Raw genomic sequence first — 26,335 nt, 5'->3', positions numbered from 1 at the left:
AATATTGGACTTTATTTCTCCCCTTGACATATCAGAATAATATATCATATACAGAACCCCCTTGAAGAGACTGTAAATTTCGAGTCTACTCCGTACTAAATACGCTAATTGCGCCACCATGCAGGCATTTTACTCTAAGCTCAGCAATTGCCGGCTAACGTCAGCCCGTTAACCAATGCCTAAAAATAAAGGCTGAAAACGTCCGAGATTACGTATTCTAAATGCGACCGAGATATATGAAACAGACGATAAATGCCTCGAACTTGCAAGTATGTACCCGTGACCAGGAAGATGCCAAGGTGGGAAGAATGATCGGGTAAAATTGGCTGCCGTGTTTGGAATGGCCCTGCATTTTCATTTAAGGATCGCTTAAAAAACGAAAAAAAAAAAGGAATGGATCTAATAGTAAAGTACTATAACTATGGTGGACCGAGCATAGGGGTATAGGGATCTTACAGGAGTAGACTAGGATCAAGCCAAGGAGTAATTAGTCCGAGCACCGTATCTAGTGTGGATTCTTTTACTAGGACTTGCTTTGTTATTATCCTTTTCAGGCAGATTCATTACGCATAGATCTCGGTAATTACTGTAACAGCTAAGTTACTTGCTTGCGTACCTCGAATTCTATGCTCCGGGTATTAAATAAAACAAAAACCCTCCACTATATTAGTTACTGAGAGATAACTATAACGTAAGTTTTGGGAAACTTCTGGAAACTTTTGAAATGATGATAACAAGAATAGTCGGCCGCTTATGCGGCCTTGTCGTGTCTTTTAGAGGCTCTTTTGGAGGCTCTTTTAGATGCTCTTTTTAGGTGTACACGAAGGCGGTAAAAAAGCATATTCCGTGTAAGGGACTTTTCTATGTATAACCTTTGATATAGCACTTTGATTTATTTGAAAGTACTCATGTCTACCTCTGAAGTTCGTGATCCTAGGTATAATTTGTCCAAAACAGCCAATGAGGTATACCCACCACTTAGATATGTACCAGTCGGTAGTGGTTATAGCTGCAGCACCAGCATTACTCGTGGGAGCAGTAGCTCTTGGGTCATAATATCGGGGCCACATCTCTGAGTAAAGCTATGAGCCTTGTATAATACCTAGAAGGGAGAAATGCATCCACAAAGGATGTAGGGAAGGCATGGAAAAGACGTGAGAAAGAAAATCGAAAAGAATTGAAAATGACATCAAACATACATACTCATCAGTGGGAAGGCGACATCCTAGACTACCTTTCTGTAACACTCACTACTCACTACTTCAAGTTTCTCACTTCCAGTTGTTCCCCCTCCACCTCTCCTAGCTTTAATCCATCCAAACCTTGACATACTACTTCAATCATGGAACAATTACAGAATAAGTCACGCCAGAGCCATTTCGATCGCCTTGGTACCACAGCTAAAGAAATTACAACTACCACCCGATTACAGTCCCGATTGTACACCCATCCGTTCTCATCCTTACAAAGATCAAGAGGTGGCATTCCATTGCTGAATCTACCCGCAAAGTATGAGAAAGGCTCATGGTAATTATGAGGACATGAGGGCTATCTTGCACTGGCTTGCTGGGAATAATCTTCATATTGATTTTGCAGCCTACCCAGAAAAACCAAAGAAGTTGCTGCCAGGTTTTCGAAAGTTGTATGAACCCAGTCCTATTATTGTTCGCTCTCTGCTCGAGGTCACGATGGACGCGCATGAGTTTGCACTTAGCTGCAACTAGATAACTCGGAAATAGTCCGACAGTCGCGGACTATACGTTCTGCAATGACTAGAAATCTTTCTTCTGTTGAGCCCCAATCCCAGGTTTTCATATTCCTCACTGCTTCTTCCATCCTCTTCTGGAAATCTTCTTCACTCTCGTCATCTTCTAATTTGCCATCCTTGGTATTCAGGGGTGTATCGTGCAAAATGTAAAAGGATATAAAACCCAGTAGATTATCATACACATGATACCTGCTGCTGTCACTAATAGGGTGGTCGAAAAGATAGCGTATTAATGACAGCATGTAGATTCGAGGTTTGGGTGTCAATATCCTCAGCGTATGGTCAAAAGTAGATGTGACTTCGACAGTGTCTTGGAGAGTCAGGCCGATAAGGAACAATGGGTAGAGAAATATTCTGTGCGAGCCAGCTGGGTCAAAGGTGTGAGTAAAGCCCGCTCGCTCCCATTGTCCATATGTCCCAGTGAGACCCGTGGATGGGGGGTGCCATGTCACGCACTATATATATCGGAGCCTAGACTATCTGAGCGTAATGCTCAGATAGAGTGGCATTTTTGGCCTAGTTTGTAACTCGCCAGTCCAGGGGCAGGTTGTAACAGGGGGACACAAGGAATGCCACTGTCTGATAGAGTCTCAGACGAAAGCGATAGCAGTTCATCGGGCACTGCCCATTCAACGAGCTAGTATTAAGAAGTCAGTATAGCCGCACTAAATTGCTGAATAGGATATCTCATCTCTTACTCTGAGGACCAAATGGGATCCACATCTGTACTGTATCTAGGATGCCCACTCCACAAAAGGAATGTTTTTATCAACAAGAGCTTTTGAAGCTATCTCGGTGGTACCGGCATGAATTTGTCGTGATGGCGTTTTTTTCCAGGGGTAATGGGTCCATAATTTAGTCGAACGAATTTCAAAGTATGACATGGATGTTATTGTAAGTATGAGTATGGAGTAGTGGAGGATCGACAGAGGCTACCAGGTCACCTGATGGGCAGAAGAGATCGAGCGGTGAGTCATATAAGCACTAGTCCAAATTTGGTAACGAACCTCGGGGGAAACGCGGGGAAAAAGTTTCACGACAGCAACGTCATTACCCCAGAAGGGTATCCAGTAGGTCCCGATCGCCCAGTTGTGATACCGAATCTAGTACACCGTAGATTAGATTCGCTCAGATTCAAGGAAGGATATCCGAAGTCCTTGCGTCACCGGTTGGTTGAGGGGTGATTTGATTGGAAGAAAAGAGTAGATCGTCGGTTCATCTAGTCGGCTATAATTGCCTTCGCATTTATAGACTCATTATTAGCATGGAGAGAAAATATAAACCTTATAGGCCCTCAAAGGGGTCTTTATTATCGATTAGGTTAACTGGCCTATAATTAGCATCTCTAACATCTTTTGTAGAGGCATCCTAAAGGCATCCTTTTAACATATTCCATCTTCCAGCAGAGCGATAAGAATGAACACAAAGCAAATGCTTAAATTGCAAAACTTGTTCCTTAAATAGAGAAATATAAACCCCGGAAAAGCACATATATGCAGACTAAGTCGACCTGAAAGAGAGATAGATTACAAGTCATCTCTTTGTACACGGAGCCACTGTATGTCTAGGCGAAGTGTGATAGTTCGGAATACTACGCCTCCAACTCCTAATCCTTGGTATCATTGTACAGGTATTTTTCTAACGGATGATATTGCATGTCCCGTGAGTAGATGGTATAGGGGCTATAAGCCATAAGGGAATTTTGAGCACCAGGGAAACACCATCTGAAAACACCAGAATCAACTCACAAAGCATCCGAATAAGAGTATGCAAGGTCGAACACAGAACCCTTCTAATAGCAAGAAGGTGCGTCTGCAGAATCCAAAAAAAAAAAGAAAAGAAAAGAAAATCCAAAATCCAAAATCCAAAATCCAAAGCCCACGTATAATACGCCATAGTAATCCCAACCCCGATGTGTCTAGAAAATGGAGCCAGTCCATGCACCTCGGAGACGCACGTGCAACCGACACGGCATCTCCCCCGATCTGGGTCCTGCCCTATCTAGCGGTAAACCTCAAATCAAAGAGTCACGCTCTCGAGATCACGCATGACGATACCCATTTGAGCACGCTTGGCTGCCTCAGCGACGAGGTTGAAATCCTGTAGAAAGGGCGCTGTGGCAGTTGGACCCCCAAGACCATTTATCTGGTGGGGATAGGCATCGGATGTGGGCGCCGCAGCGGGGGCTGCATTCGTAGGTAACGATGCATGGGTATTGGCTGCGGGGGCGATGGGAAGGGTGCTCGGGTTGGAGGTGTTGCCAAATGCCTGTGACAAGGGTTGCATGGGAGGGGCGGAGGTCTGCGGGGAACAGGCAGATTGTAGCGAGGGTGAAGAGAACACCTGCCTGGTCGCATTTGATGCGATTTCTAGGGTATTTTGAGCCTCGGCTGCCATGTTGGACTGACCGGTTGAAGGGTTGAGGGTCGAGGAAGAGGGATGGAAGGAGGTGGGTTGAACGAGAGGTGCTTGAGGGTTGTAGGCTGTCCGCAGGGTCGAGTCCATGACGTGACTGTAGCGGTCCGATCTTCAAAATGCAAAAAGAATAGGTCGCTGTGAACGTGGATTTGGGTAGATGGATAGAACGGGGGAGAGGGGTTGTTTCTATGGACAAAGATGCGATAGGGGATCAAGAGTGGAAAAGAAAGCAGAGTGGCAAGGAAATCGAAGCCGTTCGAGGATGCAAATTGCACAAGGCTAAGACGAATTTAGCCGGCGGGGGGGGTTTCCACTGGGTAGACGCTGGACGAACAACCAAATCGCAGAAATAGAAGCGACGAAAAGAGAAAGATAGTCTAAAGCTTGAAAGTCAGAGATTTACATATGGATCTCTCAGGGGTGCATATGACATTTGAATGCAGTTTTTCCCTCCCGAGATTTGTCCGGAGGGGGGTTTGGTCGGGTATTGTACGGTATTGGGACGGTATCTCCACGCTTTTCTCCGCACGATTTTACATTACACGATGTATATGTATCCAATCACGTGGTAGTATTATGCACGTGATCTTGATGTTACATTTAGCTAGTTATGTAATGGAACAGTCAATAGTCACGATAATTACAACATTTCTCTGTGTGTAGAGTGATAATCAGCCAATCTAACCTTGGAAATGATATTGTCTGATTGTCTAATACCGACCTCGGGAAGCCGAGAGACCCGCTGTTAGCCCACACCTGCAGGCACTGTTATACTTTTATGCCTGAGGCAACTATAGACGGGCTCCGATAAGCAACTGATAACCGATATAATTTTTTCCCCTCCAAAGCATTGAAATCATACATACTACCATGGCTGACGAATTTGATTCGGGGAGTCTATTCCAGGACCCGGAAGGGTACTACCCCGAAGATGCGCCCCCCACATTTGCCGAGCACTCCATGCTGTCGGGCCAGAAAGTGCGCGTCCGTCTTGTGGGCAGCCACCCCCTCTATGTATGATATCAATTGACATGACCAGCCGAGGTGCCTACTTACAGACCTTGACAGGGAAATCTGCTATGGAACGCTGGCCGAACCAGCTCTCATTACATTGAGGAGCACACCGAGGATCTCATCCGAAACAAGGATGTCCTCGAGATTGGTGCCGCAGCAGGCGTTCCCAGCATTGTGAGCGCCATTCAGGGCGCCCGAACTGTGGTATTGACCGACTATCCGGATCCAGATCTTGTTGAAAACATGAAGTACAACGCAGAGTTGTCAACCAGTGCTATTCCCGCGCGGGAAGACGGAAAGCCCCGCCTTCACGTCGATGGCTACAAATGGGGCAGCGATGTGACCCCGCTGCGGGCGTATCTGCCTCCTGCTGCCGATGGCTCTCCATCCTTGTTTGACGTCTTGATCATGGCGGATGTGGTATACAGCCACCGTGAGCACCCGAATCTGATCAAGACTATGCAGCAGACCATGAAGAAGGACCCGAAGTCTGTTGCTCTGGTTATTTTCACCCCCTACCAACCCTGGCTGTTGCCCAAGACTGAGCAATTCTTCCCGTTGGCTGAGGCGAGCGGGTTCACTGTCACCAAGATCTTTGAGAAGGTGGTGGATGCCGTGCTGTTTGAGAAAGACCCTGGTGTAAGTCTACATTTTGAGAATATTCCCTTGGATGGCCATAATGCTAACTCTTTACAGGATGAAAGGCTCCGAAGGACCGTATTCGGATATGAGATCCGATGGGCGCAGGATCAATTGGAGGATTCATCCAAAACTGTTTGAGCCGCTGATTCGATACCCCCGGCCTACTTGGAACGATGACATGATTACATGACAAAAGTTCGATAGAATCTATATGAATTGAGATCGAGATCTGTTCTAGAAAAATAGAATTACATTTACCATCTCTGTACTCCGTACCAAGGCACCTGAACTAAATATCTCTGCCTCATACTTCAGGCCTCGATTTCATTATAGCAGCCTTCCACTTTTACTTTTTCTCTCTAATCCTATATCCACATTAGTAAATAGCATCGAGTACAACAATCATATCAATTAAGAAAAATAAATCCAAAGTTCCATGACAGAGCGTATAGGTGGTTCGTGGATATAGATGCGGGTCACATGCCACACCCCGCATAAGAAAAAAAAAGTCCACCCGATAAAACACCGCAACCAACAACAATGCCGGTACGTGGAGAAACCTCTTAAATTCTACAGCTCAATCTGACAGATACACATTCAGCTCGTTGTTTTAACGGGATATCCGTGCTCCGGTCTTACCCACCGCGCCAACCAACTCGCATCTCTGTTTGAGAAACACCAAGATGAAGTATTCGCAGCAGCCGAAGCAGGCGCGCAGGTCTCGTTGAAGTCTCGATACAAGGTCCATGTGGTCGCTTCACACGATTCATCCCATCCCCGGATTGTCTACGACCATGCCCGCACCGAGAAGGAGGCGCGCGGCGTCGCCTACGCCAGAACCAAGCGTGTGCTCAAGCGGGACAGCATCGTCATCCTGGACGGAATGAACTATATCAAGGGATGGAGGTACCAGCTGTGGTGTGAGGCTAAAGCTGCGCAAACGACATGTTGTGTGGTACGAGATCAGAACATACACAATGAATGTGGCACCCAATGGCTGACAACTCCGCTATAGGTTCACGTCGGCACACCCGTCGACCAGTGCATCGCCAACAATGACGCTCGACTGCGCCGAGACGCCAGAAAGGAGGCAGACCCAAAGTCATCGGATGCGCAGACCTCCGAAACCCAAGATACCCCCGCACCCGACTCCGCAGAGTCTACCGAGGACACCGAGGAGGCCTACCCATCCGAACTGCTCAACAACCTCATCTTCCGCTACGAGGAACCCAGCACGCACAGCCGCTGGGATAAGCCCCTGTTCACAGTTCCATGGGCCGACGCAGAACCCCCGGTAGCAGACATATTCGAAGCCTTGACAGGCGTGGTCCTCCCATCAACCGAAGCTCCCACCGAAACAGCTCTTCCAAGCCTAATGGACTCCCTCAAATCCACTACCATCTCAGACGCCGCGAGCACAGCAACCGGCACTCGAGGTGGTGGCCGCGGCGGGCTCTCAACACGCGCCCGAATCATCCCTCACCAAGCCACCGTGCAAGCAGCGGCAACAGACTCCAATGCCATGTATGCAATGGAAAAGCGGACGTCGGGAGTTGTGACTGCAATCCGCAATTTCACGCAGACCTACCCGTCCGCGGAAGTAGCGCTTGCGCAGAGCAGTCGCAACGATGCAATCGCCATTGAGGTTCCCGAGACAACTATTCCCATCCTTGTTCCGTCCCATGTCGCCATGTCTGGAACAACGGATGAACTTGCCGCTGCTGGCGGAATTTTGGCTTTACCGCGGCTGCAGAGGCTGCGTAGGCAGTGGATTAGCTTGAACAGATCGTATATTGGTCGGGGTCATGGTTCTGGAGGCGGTGCGCTGTCGGTTGATCAGATTGGGGATGCATTTGTGCGGTTTCTCAATGCTGAGTTCTCGGGTGTGGTCGCGGAGAATGCTGAAGAATAGATGCTTTGCATTTGAGTAGGATCAGATAAATTAGATGTCTTTTTCATTAGAAAAAGTCAGTTGGTATTTATGAGATAACGAGGTTATGACTTGCATACGCTTCAGATCTACAGATCTACATGTTTTAAGGATGGATTGCAAAGTAAAAAAAGTCATTTGAAACAAAATACAAGAACGCAACCACTATCTATCAATATCAAAAAATCAAAAATCAAAAATCAAAAATCCAACCAATTGTTGGACAATACATGGCTATATCTCTCTTTACTGTCATTCTTCTTCCCCTTTTTGAGACACCGTATCCCGCTTTGCTGTTTTCCTCCGCATAAGTTTCGGGTCTTTTGTGTCATTGGGATGGTTTTATCCATGGACCTGGAGTGCAGCCCAAGAAGTTCAGAAGCCCTTGGTACTGAATCCAGATCCCCATGTGGTGAGCAACTTGCGACCGGGGGGTGCGGATCAACAAGCTCTCAAGCGTGGGGTGGGGTACCACGCTGGTTCCTATCCAGTTCCTGGCCGTATCCATTTTGGAATCGGATTGTCTTTGTCTGATGAGGGAATCTGGTTGAGAACAATCCTTTGGCCGAAGTCCACTTGTGTACTCGCGAGCGATCGCACTGGGTTCCTCCATGTATCGAAAGTGCCTGGCCAGCAAGCAGCACGGTCTAGCCGTGGAGTAAAAAGGAAATCAAGAAAAAAGTCCTCCGGTGAAGTTTGTTCGTGTCGTTTCAAAGAAAACCGCTGTTCTCCTCCAGGAAGGAGGTCTACAGCTTCTTAACCCTTCAAGGCAATCCATTGGGCATGTGAGAAACAGCCTGGCTGGCCTCAATCTGGCGGTAGTTCAAACCCAGGGTGAACAGCTCCTGGAAACTGGCGTTGACCTTGTCGTGCATGGTAGTATCCCGAGGAGAGATGTTACCCAGCTCCTCCAGCAGACGCGAGCGGCACTTGATGAAGTTCTGCTCGGCATTCTGGAGGCGCTGTCCAAGGCTGGCGGAAGCCTGGGTGGCCTTGATGGAGCTAGCCTGGGAGTGGACGGAGCGGGTGCGCTTCATGGTGGGAGCCGGGGTGGCACCGGTGACTCTTCTCTTGCGGCTAGCGGGCTCCTTCTTCTTGATCTGACCAGCGCCAGGCGAGGTCTCAGGCGAGCTGTGGCGCTCGGAGGTGGCATAGTCGTGCACACGACGCATGTGGTCGTAAAGGTTCCATCTCCTTGGGAATCCATTTCCTGGAACGGCCCGTTCGCAGCCCTCCCACAGGCAGAGGTGGGGGTTATCTCCATGGCCATGCAATCCGTGGGCTTCACGCTCGTGGCGGAACAGACAGGCGTTGGAAGAGAAGCGTAGCTGAGCATCGATACAGGCGGGGACCTTGCAGCGGTAAGGCTTTAGATGGGAATCCAGGTACTTGCTGTTAGTTGATATCGGTTAGCTGGGTTCGGATTGCACCAAAGGTTTTTATCACGGGAGGACTTGCTGGTAAGCGCATTTTTGCGTGGTGGGTGGGTGGTTGCAGGGCTTCTCTCCAGTGGCAAATGGACAGTAATATTTTCCATCGCTGTGGGTAGACATGGAATAATACTGGTGCTCTCGCGGGTTGCGAGCCTCGACACCTTCCTTGGATCTCTGGCGGGTTGGCTCTCTCACTGGCAGGGTTGGGAAGAAATCGGGATCAGTCTTTCCTTGGTGCTGAGAAACAGCTGACAACGCTGAACGGCGGGATGGCTTTGAAGGTCTGATAGTCCTACGGTATAGTGGTTAGGTTTCTGATCCAATGGATTGTCTTCCAGCCTATCAGTTTATCTGAAACTTACCTGTTGAGGTCCCTGTCGTTAAGAGAAGAGCTGGGGAACAAGGGTTCCGCTGGGTTAAGTCCGTGGGTCGTTCCAATGGGTGATGTGGTAAAGTCTCCGAGGAGTGCATCATCAGGGGCCATAAATGAAGTGTATCCCGCGTGTGAGCAAGAAGAAGTAACAGACATATCATTACTAGCGTCGGTCAGTGGTGGAGAGACCGGGGCGGTCTGGAAAAGACCGGACGAGAATTGTTCCATGGTGGTTCCTGGGTAATGGGCATCATGCATCATTGGAGTCCATGACTCTGGGCCTGTGATATAGTGACCGTCCTCGGTACTGTGAGAGCTGTGTCCGATGGAAAGAGCATCATCTGGCGTGCCATTTCCGACACAGGCATCATTTTCAACAGAAGAGAAATCCAAGAAAGAGTTATAAAGATCCCGGGACATTTCATGGTCATTCATGTCAGGGACTGCTGGGAAGTCCATGCCTGGGTACATAACATCATTTGGTCCGACCGTGGGGGTCATGAGCTGCTGAGACAGCGAGAAAGAAAGCATGTGCACCTCGGATGAGTCTTGTTTTGAGATAGCCTGGTCAAGGGATTCTTGGTGGTTCATTGTCCAGTCTTTCATGTCCTGTGGATTTCCATGGGCTGTACGGATACTTGAGCACAACGAAGAGTTGTCATGACTTGACATTTCATCATCCTGGATTGATCTTGAGGCCATATTTGAGATTCCTGAAACCATGGAGGTATGCATGGACTGTGAGATAGAGACTCGGTCAGAGTCGCTGGTGGTCCTTGGAGACATTGTGTGTGGTTGTATGATATAAAAACACTGTAAACCAAAAGTTAGTATCTACTACTCGTCATCGAACAATGAAATAACCAAAGCAAAAGAAAAGAAAAAGAACTCCATGGTCCAGAGGTAATTGAAAACCTAGTCAGAGTCAGTAATGAGACAAGGGGTCGTGTTACGATTTAGTTATACGCACCAAAGTCGCATTGTGGGATTCGAAGTTCCTTGGCCGACCAGGGATTATCGAAAGGTCCTGGTTAAAGTTGTCGTGTCTATGGTCGGGTCCAGGTCTGTTGTCAATCCAAGAGTGCTAAATGGTGCCAGGGCGAGAAACACTTTCATGGCCGGAATTACTATTCGAAGCATCATCCAGGTGAATCCAGGTAAGTAAAAGAAAGTCGTTCATTTTTGTGGCCAGATCAGGTAGGTACACAATGGCCAGGGTCCATAAAGCAATAGCAACAGCAAGAGTTGAGAAAGCGGATGCTTTAGAAGGCCATAATTGACAGGGAGCAAGCACATTAGCTTGAAAGATTCCTCGGTTGATTCCTTGGGGTCAAATGGATCCATTATTGTTGAGAGAAAGTGGCCATAGTAGCATCAGATTTCCAGGCAAAGAGTCATAAATTTCAAAGTCCTTAAGTGGTTCATGTGGTTCATTCCAGGGGCGTTGTTTCCAGGAGCAATGGGGATCCAAGGCTATATCAAAAATCCGCACTCAAAACTCCGGTCTTAGAGCAGAGGCAACGTGAAAAGAAGAGAAACATCCATGGCAGTCCAGTGGCAGTGGAAGTCAGGCGATTTTTTGAGTGTGCAACATTAAACACATCTCAAAGAGATTCACTCAGCAGGTGCTGAAGGCAAGTATCCTTGGTAGGGGGTTCCCTATTCATGGTCGCCAAAAATTGGCCAAAAGTCCAGGGGTGGGAGTAGGTCTAAGGTCCTGGGAAATAGGTTGTCGATATCCTTGGCAAGCACAGTTGACAGTGGTACAGGTCCGGAAGAGAGAAAGGGAAGACAAAAAAACAACGCATAGGAGAACCAATTGTAAAGAAAATGTGACGGGAGCTACCTATTGTGTTTTGTCGAAATGTGGCAGACTAAAGAGAAGCCTGGGAGATAACAAGAAAACAAATCCTGTCCGGGAAGTATGTGGCAGAGAGAAATCCTTGTGGCAGTGATTGTATCAAAAACCAGGGAGTTTTGGGTTAAGAAAGAAGTTGTCCTTGGTCCAGGGACTGAGTTGTTGTATGAGTTGAGGAGTATATATAAAAGTGATACACAAGGTATTGTAGAAAAAGGGGTATCCAGAGAGTTAGGGAAGAAAGAAAAAGGAGAATCAGAATGGAGGGGGATCAGCGGCCTTTTAGCACACACAAAAAATGAAAGCTCGGACTTTGGAGGGTCTGTGGGCCATCAAACATGGCATGTGCGAGTTTCGCATCATGCAGGAGACGAATGCGCTGTTGGCACCCTAAGAGCCAGTGCTACAGACTGGCGGTGATGGCACCTGCAGATTAGGAGGGGTGTTCGTTTGACTGAGTGGAGGGATATTTACTAGCGGTGAGACGGGCTGGGCGTCTGGAGTGCTTGGCGAGAAGTATGATTGGTGATAAGGGGCAGGCTGACGCTGTATGATGATGTCGAATTGGACGATCGGCAGGTCGACTCGCGTGTTCGATGAGATGTACAACTCAGTTGCATCCGGGCGAGCATCGTATGGAGGAGAGAAACCCACGTCGGCGGCAGTGCTGAAAGTATACCTGCAGCATGAGGTCACCTTGTACAGCTGAGACTCGAACATTACAGTGAAGCAAGAATAAATAATATAAATGGTAAATGGTAAATTGTAATTGTGATATAACTAATATTACTGGACAACGGGACGGGGCGAGCCAGGGAGCCAGACCCACGTTGGGCAGCAATGCATGTATTTCCTATTTTCAGGGCTTTTTTTTTTCGTTAGCCAAGTTCAAAAGAAGTGGTGTATGAAAAAAATGGATATCAAGGTTGATAGGATCAGAAAAATGAAAGATGGAATATGTTTTCGTTCAGCAATCCGAAGATCTCAGGTGAACTATGCTTTAAATATTGTTTGTTCATCACAAAAGGCAAAATGCCCTTGGGAAACGGTGTAGGGATATGAATCCAAAAAGAAAGACAAAAAAAGCATGGGCTTACCTGTTAGCGGGAATTGTCGGAAGAGAAAAGGGGTGAGTTGTCATGAAACACAAGTCATCTTCGAGGCTGTGATGGCAGTCTGGGACTATGATTGACGGAGAAAAGGAAGAAGAAAAGGAAGAAAATATTTTTTTGTAGCTGAGATCACGTGTTGTGTATGGGTTTGTATTGTTTACACTGTTTGCCTCTGATTTGAGCAAACACCCACATCTTCAACTGACGTGGGAGACCCGTTGGAGGCCTTATCCACTCTCCACTCTTCATTCCTTGGCATGATGAATTGGACAGGCGGCCAGCTGCAGCGTCATCACAATCGCTCAGGCCTGTTGACCAAAGCTCAGAAGCAGAATTTCGCCAGGGCGAGACTCCAAAAGGGCACGGTCATCTCCCCGCCTTCACCATTTCGAGACTTCCCTGATATTGCATTCAAGGGCTCGAGCACTAGAGACAAGGATGAGGATAAGGAGGCAGAGACAAATAGAAATCAGTCAGTCAAGAACTGTTGATTGCTTTGACTTTGTTTCCACCAATCCATGTGAGCGTCCTTGTACTAACCCGTGCTCGTGCTGATTCTAGAGTGACGGAAGAGCCGGCCTCACATGAGACTGGTGGTCAGTCCTCTCATGGTGATGGCTTGACCGAGGTCAAGCGCCAACTGCTGAAAGAACCTGATTGGGCCGCCGTGTCTGCTACACGTCCACTCGAGCTTGCATTTACATCTGTGGAGGAAGTCGAGCGATTTGGGAAGCGACGAAAGCTAAATGACAAGGACAGAAAACGGATGGTAGCAGCTAACAACAACGGGTCTACTTTTTTTGAGCGACCCAAACCCTCCCGAAGAGGCAGAAATTCATCCTTGGTGATCGATACCATTGAAGAAGACATCCAGTTTGAGATCAACGGACGACCCGTTGCACAATCTAATGACAGCTCCGGGATGGCCATGAACAGCATGTCATCGCAATCAATGCTACTTGACCATGAAGGATCTCCTATTGTGGAACAGGACCTAGGGAAAGAAAACCTGACAGCTACATGGATTACCAATCTCTTTCCCCGCTCGCAATGACCCCGGCGCGGGGCTATGCCCAGCAGTGTATAATGTTGAACGCTCATTTTCATTCAGAAAGTCAGATGAAGTCAGATGAAAGGCACATTTTCTCGGTTCACATATCGGATAGATGTATGTGGGAAGCCCGCCTTCTCTGGGGCGGCCTACTAGCTACATGATAGACTAGTAGTAATGACAATGCCGTTAGATCTTTCTGAGGTCTGCAACACCGCCTGAGGCACCTGGGCACTGGGCACCTAGAAGGAGAACAATTAAGAAATGAATAGACCACTGAGATCCCTTAATGCAACAAAATTTACCTCCTATACTATTTTACATGTTAGTTATAAATTCTCACGCTCCTGTAGATCATGGATTGTACCTGCTTTTTGTTCCTACATATAGATCTAATTACCGCATTCGGTCATCACATGATTGGTACCTGCCTTTCGAGGCAACGTCATTTCCGTCTCCACAACCATCTCCAATTATCAACGGCACTGACATCTCGAAGATCCCTTGTCAGTTCCATCGTTCAAGCATGCGTTCTATCACACTTTTGGCCGCACTGGCCACCAACGCTCTCTCAATCGCGCTCCCATGGCAATCCGCCACAGATGCAGCCAGCGGAATCCAGCTCCCTCTCGTGATCTGGCACGGTCTAGGCGATGACTTCGAACGCGAAGGGCTGGCTGAAGTTGCCAAACTAGCCGAATCCACCAACCCCGGCACATACGTGCATCTCATCCGACTAGCCAACGACGGCAGCGGAGACCGCTCCGCAACCTTCTTCGGCAACGTAACGGAGCAAATCGCCCTAGTCTGCGAACAGCTCGCCGCGGACCCAATCCTCAGCACAGCGCCCGCCGTCAACGCACTAGGCTTCTCGCAGGGCGGCCAATTCCTTCGCGGGTACATCGAGCGCTGCAACAGCCCACCCGTCCACAACCTCGTCACATTCGGTAGTCAGCACAACGGCATCTCGGCGTTTGAGTCATGCGCCTGGGACAATTGGTTCTGCAAGGGAGCCGAGCAACTCCTACGATCGGGACGGTGGACGAGCTTTGCGCAGTCGCGTGTCGTGCCGGCGCAGTACTTCCGTGACCCGGAGGAGCTGGATTCGTACCTGGAGCACAGCAATTTCCTGGCGGATATCAACAACGAGCGCGCGGTTAAGAATGAGACGTATAAGAAGAATCTGGCGTCGCTGAATCGGTTTGCTACGTTCATGTTTGAGGAGGATACTGTTGCTGTTCCTAAGGAGAGTGCTTTGTTCTCCGAGGTTAATGTCACTAGTGGTGAGGTGACGCCTCTGCACGAGAGGCCGATCTACAAGGAGGATTGGCTGGGACTGAAGCAGCTTGATGAACAGGGGAAGTTGGACTTCAATACTGCCCCTGGACAGCATATGCACCTGTCTCAGAAGACCCTGAGCAAGGCTTTTAGCCAGTACTTTGCTCCGCTAGAGAAGGAGCCGCGTCCTTCGGCACCGGGTCTCGTTGTGCAGCCCGGGCTTTGATCGTTCTCTCTTCTCTTGGCCGTTTTCTTTTATCATGATATCCCCACTGCGTGTGCTTCATCTTTTAGATACTGGCATCAAATTCTAAGTTCCATCCAATGCCGCCCATAGCTGGTTGGTTACAGATTTATAAAACTACAATGTCTTGCTATGTTCCTTTTAGCACCATCTATTTTATGTCTATCGACAATGTAGCTAGATACACTAAGCTGCGATTATCCATCGCAAGCTAACAAATAAAGAAATGTGAGTGCCGACAGACAAATAAGAAGAGCTCGAGCTTTCAAAATAAAATATGCAAGTGGAAAAGAAAAAGATAACAAGGATAGACACTGAAGAAGGAAAACCGACATATCAGAAGGGACATTTGTGTCTCGAACAAAGTTGGCGTTTTACCAGCCAGCAACTCAGCATTCGACATGAGCGAAGACAAGATCCATGCAAGGCAGGATAGGACGAGTAAAAAAGAAGAAGAACCTATGACAGAAAGAAAATTATATAAACACATGAAGAGCCAGGAAATGAAAATGGCTGCAAAGATGCCTGGAGAATGATGCAAAAGTGCAAATCAAACAAAAGATCAATAAGGTGGCCGACCGAGGCCTCCGCTGACCTGTCGTCTACGGTTAGATCCGCTCAGCGGAGCCTTGGAGGCGGGATTGGCAGTCGTCGGGCGGTTTCCATTGGTCGGCGCGGTCTCGCCGGGCGAGAGGAACCCATCCAAGAGCTTCCTTAGCTGATCTTGGTGGTTTCCATCTAGGGAATCAGACTCATAGTCGGTTAACACTTCGGGGATTCCAACTGTGGCAAGGCTGTAGTTGGACCGGCTCTTGTTGCGGTTTAGAGGCTTGTTGTTCAAGGCACTGGTTTCAGCCCTATCTCTCACCGCCGAGGGACCCGGCGCGGTGTATGGGCGATTATATGAGCCCAGCGAGCGCTGTGAATCATTCGGTAAACCACCTGGGATCGACAGGCCGACTGGGATTGGCGGGACGGGAGGGATTTCTGTGTTTGAATCAACGCGATTCTGGGATGGCCCACTCGCGGATTCATCGGTTGGGGCTTCATCGCCTGATAGGACAAATGCTGCGGCCGAAGCGCGGGGTGTGTCTGTTCCATCTTCCTCGGGTGTTTGTTGACTCTCTGGTTGTATTGAGGTAGCATCTCCGTCTATCTCGGAAACAGAGAAGTTGCCGCTGACCATGCTATCGCTCCCGGAAGAAATAACACTAGCATTCGATGCGTCAAGTCGTCCACGCAATGGACTGAGGCGTCGAGCGTGGTCGTCGTTAGTAACCGAAAGCACGCGTCGGAGCTCATTAACGCGAACAGGCGAGCCTCTGCTCGAGCCGTGGGATGATGAGCCTGATATCTCTGGAACGCTCATGCGGCGGGGAAATTGGGAGCCGGCGGGTGAGCCATTTGTAGCCCCGTTGGTTTGGGTTTGGTTGTTGCGAGCATTTTGAGTGGCCCGAGAGCCATTGATCGATGGCGTTCCAGTGCTTTCCTTATCGACAGCTGCCAGACACGCCTCGCGAGACCACGAAGACAACATCTGTTCTTTTACGACAGACGGGAGGCCACTCTCAACCTGGGATGTCACTGTTGCTGTGGGGTGCCCAAGGACCGGGAATGTGAATCCTCGTGCGGGAGGAGAAGCCGAGGGGCTTTGTGGAGGAGACGATATCGATTTGCGATAAGACTCTTCGATCAAATAGACAAGTCCGTCAACATTACGGAAGGGTGTCAATGAAGGCGGGGAGGTGGAGTCATTGTCAGACTTCTTCTCGTTGTCAAAGACTATGGCATAAAGATCGACTAGAGGCAGGCGGATCTTGGAAAGCCAATATCCATTGTCCTGTCGCTCTTGAATCTCGTTACTTATCTCAAGGCCCACGGGGGAGGACTGCATTTCGAAATGCTCAGACAGCGCCAGAAGGTATCCATGTACCAAGCTTCCAATGTTAACGCGAGCTGCGACGGAACTCAGATCTATAGATGTAAACAAGTCGTCTTGCAATTTAAGGACCATAGGAAGACCGAATTGAGCGGCATTCACCCCGAGGTTGTCGACAAGATTTGCAAGAAGAAGGTGCAGCAGAAGAATCTCGGCTTCCTCGGCAGCTGCCTCGAGTGCAACATCGTAGATAGCCAGGTGCAGAAGACGGAGGAAGTTCGACTGTGCCACCAGCGTCACTTTATCCCTCTGATTCGAAGGGGCCGAATTACCTCGTCGATTCGATCTATCCACCTGCTCGGTATCTCTTTTGGGGGTTGCCTTGATGTACTTGGGTGAATCTAATCTGACCTTGAGGTCATTCCCATTCGTCTCAATCTGCAGCCATGATAGGAATGCATCGGTGTATGCATAGCGAACATCACGATCCGGATCACGAAGAAGTACTTGGGTTCCTTCCCACACATGGATTCCGACTGGCTGTCTAGATTCTGCGCCAGACATGGTTGCTGGCGTCCTTGAGTTGGCCACAATCAAGATGGCCTTGACGGATCGCAGAGCAGTCAGTTTAGCAGCAGCATGCGAGAAGCTTTCTGTGCTTGCTTTGTCTCCATTTGTCTCAGATCCGGAGTTTGTTGAACCATCATGTGCCACTCCAGATTCGTGAACGGTTGCCAATGCGGATGGCGCGGAGCTATCATGGTGGAGATTAGGCTTGAAACGCCTAAGAATAGCACGCATCATGTCTGCGATTTGGTCTCCGTAGTAGATGTGCGTTGCAAGATCTCCAATACACTGCTCCAGTAGCGTAAGAAGATCCTGTCGTCGGGGAGAGATCTGAACCACTGTATCAATTTGTCGATTTGATTTCTTCTCTGATTGTGCAGACCCAGTACGCTCTGGCGGTGAGAGTATATCAGAAGCGTAATGCATGAGTCCAAAGAGGATGTCCATGACGCTGAGTCCAATCATGTTCACAGAAGACCTGAGAAGCCAATCCACCACGGAGAGAATGGTAAATGATGACTCTAAAGCATCCTCCTTGGGGCTTGTATCGTGGAGAATCTCCATAGCTGTGATCAAGATGATAAAACGAACTTGCACCGGACACCAGTTCGCAATGAGTTCGACCAGAGATGTTGCCCAGTTGCCACTTTTGCCCTCGATGATCTCACCACGCTTTTCGCTTTGTGGGAAACCCTTGCTTGCAATGAACTTTAGAATGACCGTTACTGCAATACGGATCTGGCCCCGATTGCTTCCCGAGACGATGGTTTGCTCGAGACAGCGGAGGGCTAAGAGGCGAGCGTCCAGTTCCGCCTTTCGATCCGCTTCAGCAGCTGACTGCGCCGCCAGCTCGGGGTCACCCTCTGCCGTGTCCACTGTGTGCACCGTGTTGATGCTCATTCGGCGGGGTTTGGGCCCCTCACGTTCAGTCGGGTCAGATTCGGATAGCTTGGCCTTCAGTGTCGTAAGAAGATCTTCATCTTCAGAATAAAGGTTCTTCAGAATAACTGGCAAACAGAGCTTCAGCGATGCTCCTCCATCGGCGGCCAAGGTCTCTGAGCTGACCACAGCTCTAATAGCTCGTAGTCCCGCATTTCTCCATCGGATGGCCACCTGCGGGCTAAGAGTTGCGTTCGAGTTGGGTGTAAATTCCGGGTCGGCAAGACTGGTGTAAGTTCGCACGACTTCTCGGTATTGTTGTGCGAGGCCCTGGTCAGCCGCGATGGCTGCAATGTCCTGATGCCGACAGAACATTTCGAAGGTGACAATCGATTCCTCCACCATATTTACATCATTGGATCGGAGAACGGTATCGATTACTGTCATGACGGATCGGGCGTAGATAGGAAGGTCGCGGGGAACTTTTTCAATGAGGGCAGCCAAGATATGCAGCGCCACCTGAACATTCCTGTGTAATGAGATCGGTCAGCCATTCGTCTTGTCGAGTCCGATGATTCAGGCGATCATAGTTTGCGCTCACCCTATTCTGCGTCTCCAGACATCCCGGGCAACTCTTTTCTCGAGGAAACCGCCGACCTTGGTCAATTTGCTGCGGCGCGTGCTCGTATAGTACAGCAGGTAGGAGAGTTCACTGGCATTCGGCCGAACCTCCGACACCCCCTTTTGGTATTTTGGATAACATTTCAATGTCAAGACCTGGTGCTTTGGCCGACAAGACTGGCGAACGGACTCCATTGGAAACGTAATGCTGCATGCAGTTTCCAAGTGGGGGGGTCCACGAAAGAGCGCGACGGACTTTGTATGTGAGGAAGATAAATTGGAGACAAGCCGAAGTGCTTGAGGAAGGACTAGTTGAGGGCCATGGGAAAGACGTTGATGTCCGGCGCAACGTGGACGATAACGGGGTTGAGGTAGTAGTTCAGGGCCCGATTACCAGGGGGTGGGGCTCTGTTCAACGTTGTAACGGGAGTCTGAAAAAGGCACAATCTTCAAAATGAACTTTGTATTGAGTAAAAACGAATGAAAGTTGAAAAGGGGAGATGATTGAAGAGGAAGAAGAGAAAAAAAAAAGAACAAGATTGGGCTCCCGGGATCTTCGGGCGTATTCTATACATTCACTTGGTGTAGGTGTACTTGTTTATCCTGTCTGGTCTTACATATAAGTTTGTATATTATAGGTCCTTTAGGGCTTCAGATGTTAATTCTTTTAGTATTTTTTCATATTCTGCTTCAAATTGCAAATGATTTGCTCAATTTGAGATAATAATGCTAATTGTAATTGCCACGGCCACCTTCATTGCCCAGAGGAGTGGCAATAACCCCAAAATGACATGTCGTCTTGAGGTATATTATAGGCACAATAGTACAGGAAAGAATTTCCCACCTGGTCCTTTTCCCCCGCAATTCTCTGCCACTGTCGTCAGAGCGAAAAGTCGGGGGCGTTCGCTGGGGTGTTCGATCGACAACTCCGGGGCCTCGGGAGCCTGGGGATCCTCGGTCGCACATGAAGTGCATGCATGCAACTCCCATGCTCAACTTTGTGAAAAGCCGAGTTCGGTGGGAATGAAATCACCAAAGTGTAAAATGTCATGTACAACTTAGATCTGCCAGGGCACGTTCTGTTCGTATGTTTTGCAGCAAACAAGCGCATCTCGGTCGCATCGAGCGAAGGTTCAGAATTCAAGCCCCCTCATGTCTTTCCATTTTGACCGTCTTCCTGCTTTTCATCTGCCGTGTCCGTCTCGGTCTGAGCTGGTTCAGGGAGACTGACCCCTGCCAGACCTTCAATGACCTGGGGTAGAATAATGTCACGGCGGAAGGTGTCCTCCTGGAGCAGTCGAAGCGCTCGCAGTGTGGGGCCAGGGTGGGTGAGGAACTGAGAGTATTCGGGTGTCTTCCAGTAGGAGTAGAGGTAGGCTAGGTAGGCTGCAAATGCCTCGGCGTCTGGTGAGGAGGAATCATCGTCATCGTCGGCACGAGAGATACCCAGGAGATTGGGATAAGTGACTGCCAGGTGCGACAGATAGTAAGGGTTGGCAAGAGATGAGACGAATTCAAGCTCGAGAGTAAAGCGCGGGTTGGTCAGGGTTGGTCGATCCTCCATGGTGGTTGATGTAGAGAAGCTTGGAGTGAAATGGCAGAAGCTGGTGAGAGCTTCAAAGGTGAGGTTTCTACGGGAAGCGATAGCGTCCACTCGGGTTAAAAGTACACAAACATCCGAAGTATAGAAATAGATTCTCTGTTATATCTTAGCACTTCTTCTTCTCCTCTACCCCTGAGGCATCCATGTCTTTTTAGGTGTATACGAAGGCAGTGAAATGCATATTTTATGCAAGAGACTTTCCTATATATAACCTTTGATATACCCTTTGATGATACCCTTCTTCTTCCCACCTTCTCAATCCCCACAGCTCACTTCAATGTTCAATTATCTTCTCCAAAAGCCCAGCCTTCTCCAACGTGGGCCTAGCACACTCCTGAGTCCAGCGAGAGACCTTCGATCGCCTCACCCCAGCTTGGGTAGAGCCTGACAAAGCCAAAGAAGTTGTCGCATACTGCTGATTCTCTTCGACTACCCGCAGCGCCTCATCCCAACTACCAGGATAGTTCTCGGTAAGGGTAGTGCCTATTAGCATGAGGCTTTCTCCTGTTTCCTTGGCTTCATGAGCCATGATGGTCGCACGATCGTAGTACAGGTGGGTTCCGGCACCGTTGGAGGCAATGAAATGAATATGGCCGACGTCTTCGTTGGTTTTAACAAAGATTGCCGAGTCGCCTTCTGGAGGGGAGGAATCGAAGTTGTATTTGACAATGTAGACTTTGTGTCTTCGAGGCTCAGTCAAAGTGACGTTCACCATGGTGTCGGTGATGTTCTCTGTGGTATTGCTGGTGCTATTCATGGTGTAAAGTCGGCCTCAAGGATTTCCCTTGTAGAAGGAGAGAGAGAGAGCTCAATGATCAGTAGACTTGGTTATGATATCGAGAAAGATTTACACGGCGGGCGTTCACCCTTAAATACCCTTTGTCTCTTGTTCTATTCTTATTTCTCTTTATATTTCTCTTCTTCAAAGAAATCACAAGGCGCCTCTCCATTGTTTGAGGTCTGTTTCAGTCTCCAAGCCAATATATACTAGGGCTTGAATATTACTCTATCTATAGAAACCAACCTGTAAGCCTACAAATACCAAGAGATTCAATAACACAAACTATATACACAACAAACCAACAGACAAGTCTCACTATCTTAACGAATCAAACCACGGGAGAGCATCAAGATACTATTTCTTTCCAGCATTTTCTGAGCCTGGCGGCAACGCAAATCTGCCTCCTCGCGAGACATAGCCACCATCATGTGTTCCCCGCCCATCTGCGTGGCAGGCAAGTTCCGCAGCAAAGAGTCCCATTTCTTAGGATGTTTTCTGGTAGGCGTGGTCCCCGTAAATGCCAAATTGGTACCCTTGAACCTCGGAGCGTCAGGTGAGTAAGTCGGGATCCCGGACGGGATGCATATAGTGTATATAGTGTATACATCGAGGTGTTTCGACAAAAATTGGCCCATGGTGATGATATATGGCTGCGATTTAGGAAGAGTAGAGAGCTTGGTCATGGGATAGACCTGGAGATGACACACAGATTCTCATGGCAAATGTTATTTCTAAAAAATTTTAAGAATCCTCACCGGTCTACAACATCGTGATATATATGAAGTTACAGCTATAGTGTAAGTACCATTGGTTTCCATCACTAGTCCAAATAACCGTGGACTTTAGATAGAGGGCTAACAACGACGTTTCATTTGAGGTGCCATCCATAGAAAACAATGTATTATCTTCAAATGGAGGATGGAGGGGATCGAGGGCAAAACTTATATTGAACGAAGCATACATAGATGCATGATGCTTGGCTTGACGGTCAGTGCGTATAAAAACCCCACATTTGCACGTTTCACTGCTATGAAACGTATGAAATCCAACAATAAGGGCATGGTCATCGATTCCCCAAACTAAGCCATAGGCTCTACAGTGCTCATCCGCCGGCAGGGTGTCATGAAACTCGTAGCACGGTCACTAAATGCCATGTCTAAGATATATATGGCTATCCAGTATTCTTACAAACATATAGATCAGGGATGAAACCGTGTTGGAACCAACAAGTTCAATTATCATATCCTATTCAAAGATACCGATATGGGGAACAACGATCGGGAAAAATACATATTCCTGAAAGCAAGGCTGAAATTGAGATACAAGAAGAGAATAAACCGTGAAAAACTCCGAATCATAGCCATGGTCTTAAGGTGTTAAGATCAGGGCATTGTGTTTCATGGCGGTTTGGAATCAGAAGCATTTTGAAGCATTCTATTCCGAAATATATGAACGCCATGTTGAGCACCGTGTGTTCGGTGCTCGATGCTGGGTATTAACGTGTGGAATCACCCCTCCTCATTGAGGAGTTGGATAATGAAATGGAGAGGGAATCATGAGATTGACACATCCCGGAGGTGCACCCGAGTGAGAAAGGCCCGCTTGCTACATCGATATATTTCCAGGACAGGCTCAACGTGTGATTGCTAGATCACTCAGTCACTGGTCCGTCTTTCCGGCTTGGGTTTGCGCAGACTCTTCATCCGGTTCAAGAACCCACCACCAGCACCAGGGTTAAGCCTCGACTCTTCGTAAGGTCGGTCGTTGGTGATCTTGCGCTCCATTTGCTTGGGACTACTAGACGATCGAACTCGGCCGCCTTCAAGGCGAGCTTCGATACTCGATCCCTTCTTGTCCCACTCTTCCTCGTATTCTTCTTCTTGGAAGTAGGGGTTTCTTTCGTTGGCCCGGCCGGATCCAGAATGACTGGAGCCCACCTGTGGTGCAACCGGGGGGAAGTTGTCGGTTGGAGAAGCCATGCGGCCAGGCCCAGCACCTCGTCCACGTAGTCGCTGAGCCAAACTCTTCTTTCGTTGAAGGCCACCATTCGGTGCCAGACTGCTTTCATTATCGCTCTGACGGCGTGCCATGGCAGACCGGCTAGCCGGAGCTCCATCGAGGAAGGTGCTGGTTCCCAGTCCCATACTCTGTGGTCCATGAATCGGGTCCACCCGGGCAGTGGGATCCATAACGCCCGTCTCAGGATTGCGACGACCAGCGGTGGAGAAGTCGTTGTGGCCTTCCTCCATCCTTCCATGGAAAAGATTGAGATCGATATTAGAGTTGTTGGGGCCTGCGCCACCCAGAGCCATGTTGGTGGAACCTTTGGGGAAGGCTTGCATTGGCGCAGTACGCACGCCGCGGCGATTGCGGTGGGGGTTGCAGGCATCAAATGGACCATCGTGGTGGAACACTATTAGTATGGTTAGTATATGAGCCAGACTTGTAAACGAGAAAGAGGGAGAAGAAAAATCGGAAGATACTTACTTCCAGTACCGTAGATACTCGTCACATCCAATTTATCAATGATATCAAGTCGTCGGTCCTTGCGGCCCGAGCGCGATTTGCCGTCTTTGCTGCGACCCTCGCGCTCGCGATGACGCCGTTCGCGTCGGCGCTTCTCGTCGTCATCAACATCCAACAACTTCGAGCCTCGGTCCATTACCGATGACTCCGAGTTCCGCCGGACACGACGGGGCGCCTTCTCCTTGACGGTTTGAGACGAAGCAGGGGGATCGGCGAATATGTCAAGCGGATCTTCCTCTTTCAATGCGGCCGATCGTCCTGATGGACGCTCCCTTGAAGGTCTGTTGCGATTCGAGGAAGTGCGTTGGGTTGCGTCAGATGCCGTAGGCCGAGGACGATTGGGCTGGGGAGCAGGCTTGAGGGAGAGGGACTCCTGTTAAGAGGTTAGACTTAATTCGAACACGTAGGTTCACTATTCCCAAACATACAAAAAGTTCTCGAGTGTTGCTCGACATATCGTTCTTCTCAATCGGAGAGATCATGCTGACACCAGTCGACATGCCAGGGGCTGACTGCGGAGACATCGCCTCTGTGTCGTCTAAGAAGGGATTTGTGGATCGTGGGCGTTCCGGACGGTTCGATGAAACAGATCCAGCAACTGAGGGCGAAAGAGCGCGATTTCGGAAGGGGTTATTGGAGCCAAAACTGGCTGCTGTTGGAGAAGCTTGGTGTTCTGTTGGTCGTAGCGATGCTTTAAATCAGCCACGGGTCTTAAAGAAATGTAGATTTTGGGCGAGAAAGTCCAGGGAAGGTATCATTTTAAGAATCAGGGGGTCCAACCATCCCCAGCGGTAACGCATAAGATCCAGTCATCAGGGAAGGTCCTCCAGGTTACGTACCTTGCGGGGCCAGCGAGATGCCAGGCGCATAACCAAGCGCTGGAGTGGCATTCATTGTGAAGGATAGTTCACCTCTGAAACAAGGTGTGGGTGGAGAGGCCGTTTGCGTTCAATGAGATGCCGCGTTAGGTGTCGCACGAATGCGGAAGAAAGTGGCAGGAGGTCTTGCTGAAACAGTGATAATCAGGGGTAAAACGATATAGACGATCAGAGTTGAAGGACAATAATCAGGGTATAACAAAATCAAAGACAAAGAGAGATAGAAGAGAAAAAAGAAAAAAAAGATGTCTTAAGGGAAGAAAGGAGGGGGGGCAAGGGGAAGAGGGAACACGGGAGAGGCGAGCATACGTAAAATGCCCAGTGATCGTCTCCTTGGGAGAAGAACTGGTTCTATTTTACTTGACTTTGTATGGCCCTGTCGATCTTTCGATTTCTTTCTTCTCTTTTTGTTTTACGTCTGCTGTCTATCCTATGCTATCATGCCTTGTCGAACTCTTTTTTTTTTTCCTTGAAGAAATCCCCAGACTGGCTAGAATATAACCTCAGGGGGGGCTAATTTAAATCCCAAGGCTCCACATTGATATGTCGTGACAGTTGAATGGTACGTATATACTAACTGTTAGTTATCTATGGATGTACAGTGAATTTGAATATCTAACATCCAGCGACATCCAGAGACATCCCAGCTTATCAGGTACATAAAGGGGGGAAAGATTCCTCGATTACCAAGAATACATATATAGCCAACACCCGGAATGACGTTGGCATTCCAGATTGATGTCATCTTCTATTCCTGGAATGTGGACAGATAGGTTACTTTGAATAGTTATCTCGAAATCTCTTACATGTTCGAGAGGGATCCAGAGTAGCTTATTTGCCGAGGGAGAGAGAAGGATACAGGCCTCTGAATGGAGTACCAGCAGTTCCTGTGGATCCTAAATCGAAGGTTGTTTATGGTCAATGGCTGGTGCCTGGTGCCTGTATATGACCAATTTAAAATGATACGTCGCTCTATTTGCATATAACACCTCGGATTTCGAATATTATACACTCTCCAGATAGTCTAGTTGGTATTGAGTATGCGAAGAAGTACTCGGCACTCCGTATATATGTAGATCTAGATATCGAACATTCCTCGGCTTGGAATGCGATCTCAGATAAGGTCATAACCCGAAGACATATTATATATATCAATTGAACTATCTAGTAACTATATTGTTCGGATTGGACGGTAAACTATGTAGATATACTCCGCACAAAGTATATGCTTTTAACCCTAGCTACCTACCACAATGGAATATCTCGAGATGACCATGACTACGTTGTACTGCCGCGTGTCACCCCGACCCGCAGCCCTAGGGCTCAACGTAATATTGGGCTGTGCCCGGATGTGGACGGAGAGGTCTATTTTAGTCTACAAAGTAAGATCTATCTATATGAACGAATGCAAGAGTTTATTTATGTGTGCAAAAAAAGAAAGACAAGTATTAGGTGTTGTAACGCATCAGATATATATAGG

The 26,335-nt window shown here is 48.5% G+C and overlaps 12 protein-coding genes across 12 annotated transcripts; 4 read left to right on the top strand and 8 right to left on the bottom strand.

Annotated features, from left to right (window-relative positions):
* Positions 1-3,787: 3,787 nt before the first annotated feature.
* On the bottom strand, positions 3,788-4,273 carry N7455_009310 (uncharacterized protein; the record flags this gene model as incomplete). Its single annotated transcript, XM_040955923.2, has 1 exon — positions 3,788-4,273. One exon carries the CDS (start codon positions 4,271-4,273, stop codon positions 3,788-3,790), a length of 486 nt encoding a protein of 161 aa, XP_040813809.1.
* Positions 4,274-5,037: 764 nt separating this feature from the next.
* efm7 (putative nicotinamide N-methyltransferase Nnt1) lies at positions 5,038-6,076 on the top strand. The gene is made up of 3 exons (XM_040955821.2): positions 5,038-5,200; positions 5,255-5,839; positions 5,897-6,076. Exons 1-3 carry the CDS (start codon positions 5,057-5,059, stop codon positions 5,978-5,980), a joined length of 813 nt encoding a protein of 270 aa, XP_040813787.1. The 5' UTR covers positions 5,038-5,056; the 3' UTR covers positions 5,981-6,076.
* A 306-nt stretch (positions 6,077-6,382) lies between these two features.
* On the top strand, positions 6,383-7,754 carry N7455_009308 (putative RNA polymerase II Elongator complex associated protein Kti12; the record flags this gene model as incomplete). The annotated part of the gene is made up of 3 exons (XM_040955831.2): positions 6,383-6,388; positions 6,444-6,797; positions 6,858-7,754. 3 exons carry the CDS (start codon positions 6,383-6,385, stop codon positions 7,752-7,754), a joined length of 1,257 nt encoding a protein of 418 aa, XP_040813810.2.
* Positions 7,755-8,536: 782 nt separating this feature from the next.
* Positions 8,537-10,364, bottom strand: N7455_009307 (putative C2H2 finger domain protein; the record flags this gene model as incomplete). Its single annotated transcript, XM_040955745.2, has 3 exons — positions 8,537-9,164; positions 9,219-9,497; positions 9,568-10,364. The coding sequence occupies 3 exons, from the start codon at positions 10,362-10,364 to the stop codon at positions 8,537-8,539; spliced, it is 1,704 nt and encodes a 567-aa protein (XP_040813801.2).
* Positions 10,365-11,826: 1,462 nt separating this feature from the next.
* Positions 11,827-12,156, bottom strand: N7455_009306 (uncharacterized protein; the record flags this gene model as incomplete). The annotated part of the gene is made up of 1 exon (XM_065606176.1): positions 11,827-12,156. One exon carries the CDS (start codon positions 12,154-12,156, stop codon positions 11,827-11,829), a length of 330 nt encoding a protein of 109 aa, XP_065460139.1.
* A 649-nt stretch (positions 12,157-12,805) lies between these two features.
* On the top strand, positions 12,806-13,602 carry N7455_009305 (uncharacterized protein; the record flags this gene model as incomplete). The annotated part of the gene is made up of 2 exons (XM_040955810.2): positions 12,806-13,020; positions 13,110-13,602. 2 exons carry the CDS (start codon positions 12,806-12,808, stop codon positions 13,600-13,602), a joined length of 708 nt encoding a protein of 235 aa, XP_040813782.2.
* A 523-nt stretch (positions 13,603-14,125) lies between these two features.
* Positions 14,126-15,103, top strand: N7455_009304 (palmitoyl-protein thioesterase family protein; the record flags this gene model as incomplete). The annotated part of the gene is made up of 1 exon (XM_040955870.2): positions 14,126-15,103. The coding sequence occupies one exon, from the start codon at positions 14,126-14,128 to the stop codon at positions 15,101-15,103; it is 978 nt and encodes a 325-aa protein (XP_040813758.2).
* Positions 15,104-15,683: 580 nt separating this feature from the next.
* Positions 15,684-19,262, bottom strand: N7455_009303 (uncharacterized protein; the record flags this gene model as incomplete). Its single annotated transcript, XM_040955832.2, has 2 exons — positions 15,684-18,975; positions 19,048-19,262. The coding sequence occupies 2 exons, from the start codon at positions 19,260-19,262 to the stop codon at positions 15,684-15,686; spliced, it is 3,507 nt and encodes a 1,168-aa protein (XP_040813708.2).
* A 955-nt stretch (positions 19,263-20,217) lies between these two features.
* Positions 20,218-20,631, bottom strand: N7455_009302 (mediator of RNA polymerase II transcription subunit 31; the record flags this gene model as incomplete). The annotated part of the gene is made up of 1 exon (XM_040955769.1): positions 20,218-20,631. One exon carries the CDS (start codon positions 20,629-20,631, stop codon positions 20,218-20,220), a length of 414 nt encoding a protein of 137 aa, XP_040813741.1.
* A 313-nt stretch (positions 20,632-20,944) lies between these two features.
* N7455_009301 (uncharacterized protein) lies at positions 20,945-21,427 on the bottom strand (the record flags this gene model as incomplete). Its single annotated transcript, XM_040955859.1, has 1 exon — positions 20,945-21,427. One exon carries the CDS (start codon positions 21,425-21,427, stop codon positions 20,945-20,947), a length of 483 nt encoding a protein of 160 aa, XP_040813698.1.
* Positions 21,428-21,771: 344 nt separating this feature from the next.
* On the bottom strand, positions 21,772-22,086 carry N7455_009300 (uncharacterized protein; the record flags this gene model as incomplete). Its single annotated transcript, XM_065606175.1, has 1 exon — positions 21,772-22,086. One exon carries the CDS (start codon positions 22,084-22,086, stop codon positions 21,772-21,774), a length of 315 nt encoding a protein of 104 aa, XP_065460138.1.
* Positions 22,087-22,664: 578 nt separating this feature from the next.
* Positions 22,665-25,111, bottom strand: N7455_009299 (Pal1 family protein). The gene is made up of 4 exons (XM_040955885.2): positions 24,817-25,111; positions 24,406-24,668; positions 23,939-24,350; positions 22,665-23,864 (listed from the first exon to the last, which is right to left on the bottom strand). The coding sequence occupies exons 1-4, from the start codon at positions 24,869-24,871 to the stop codon at positions 23,107-23,109; spliced, it is 1,488 nt and encodes a 495-aa protein (XP_040813631.1). The 5' UTR covers positions 24,872-25,111; the 3' UTR covers positions 22,665-23,106.
* Positions 25,112-26,335: the final 1,224 nt, after the last annotated feature.

The sequence above is a fragment of the Penicillium solitum genome, assembly GCF_028829755.1.
Source record: "Penicillium solitum strain IBT 25940 chromosome Unknown utg000008l_segment0_segment0, whole genome shotgun sequence".
NCBI lineage: Eukaryota > Fungi > Ascomycota > Eurotiomycetes > Eurotiales > Aspergillaceae > Penicillium > Penicillium solitum.
Note: the sequence above shows the minus strand (reverse complement) of the source record. Positions and strands in the feature narration are given on the sequence as shown.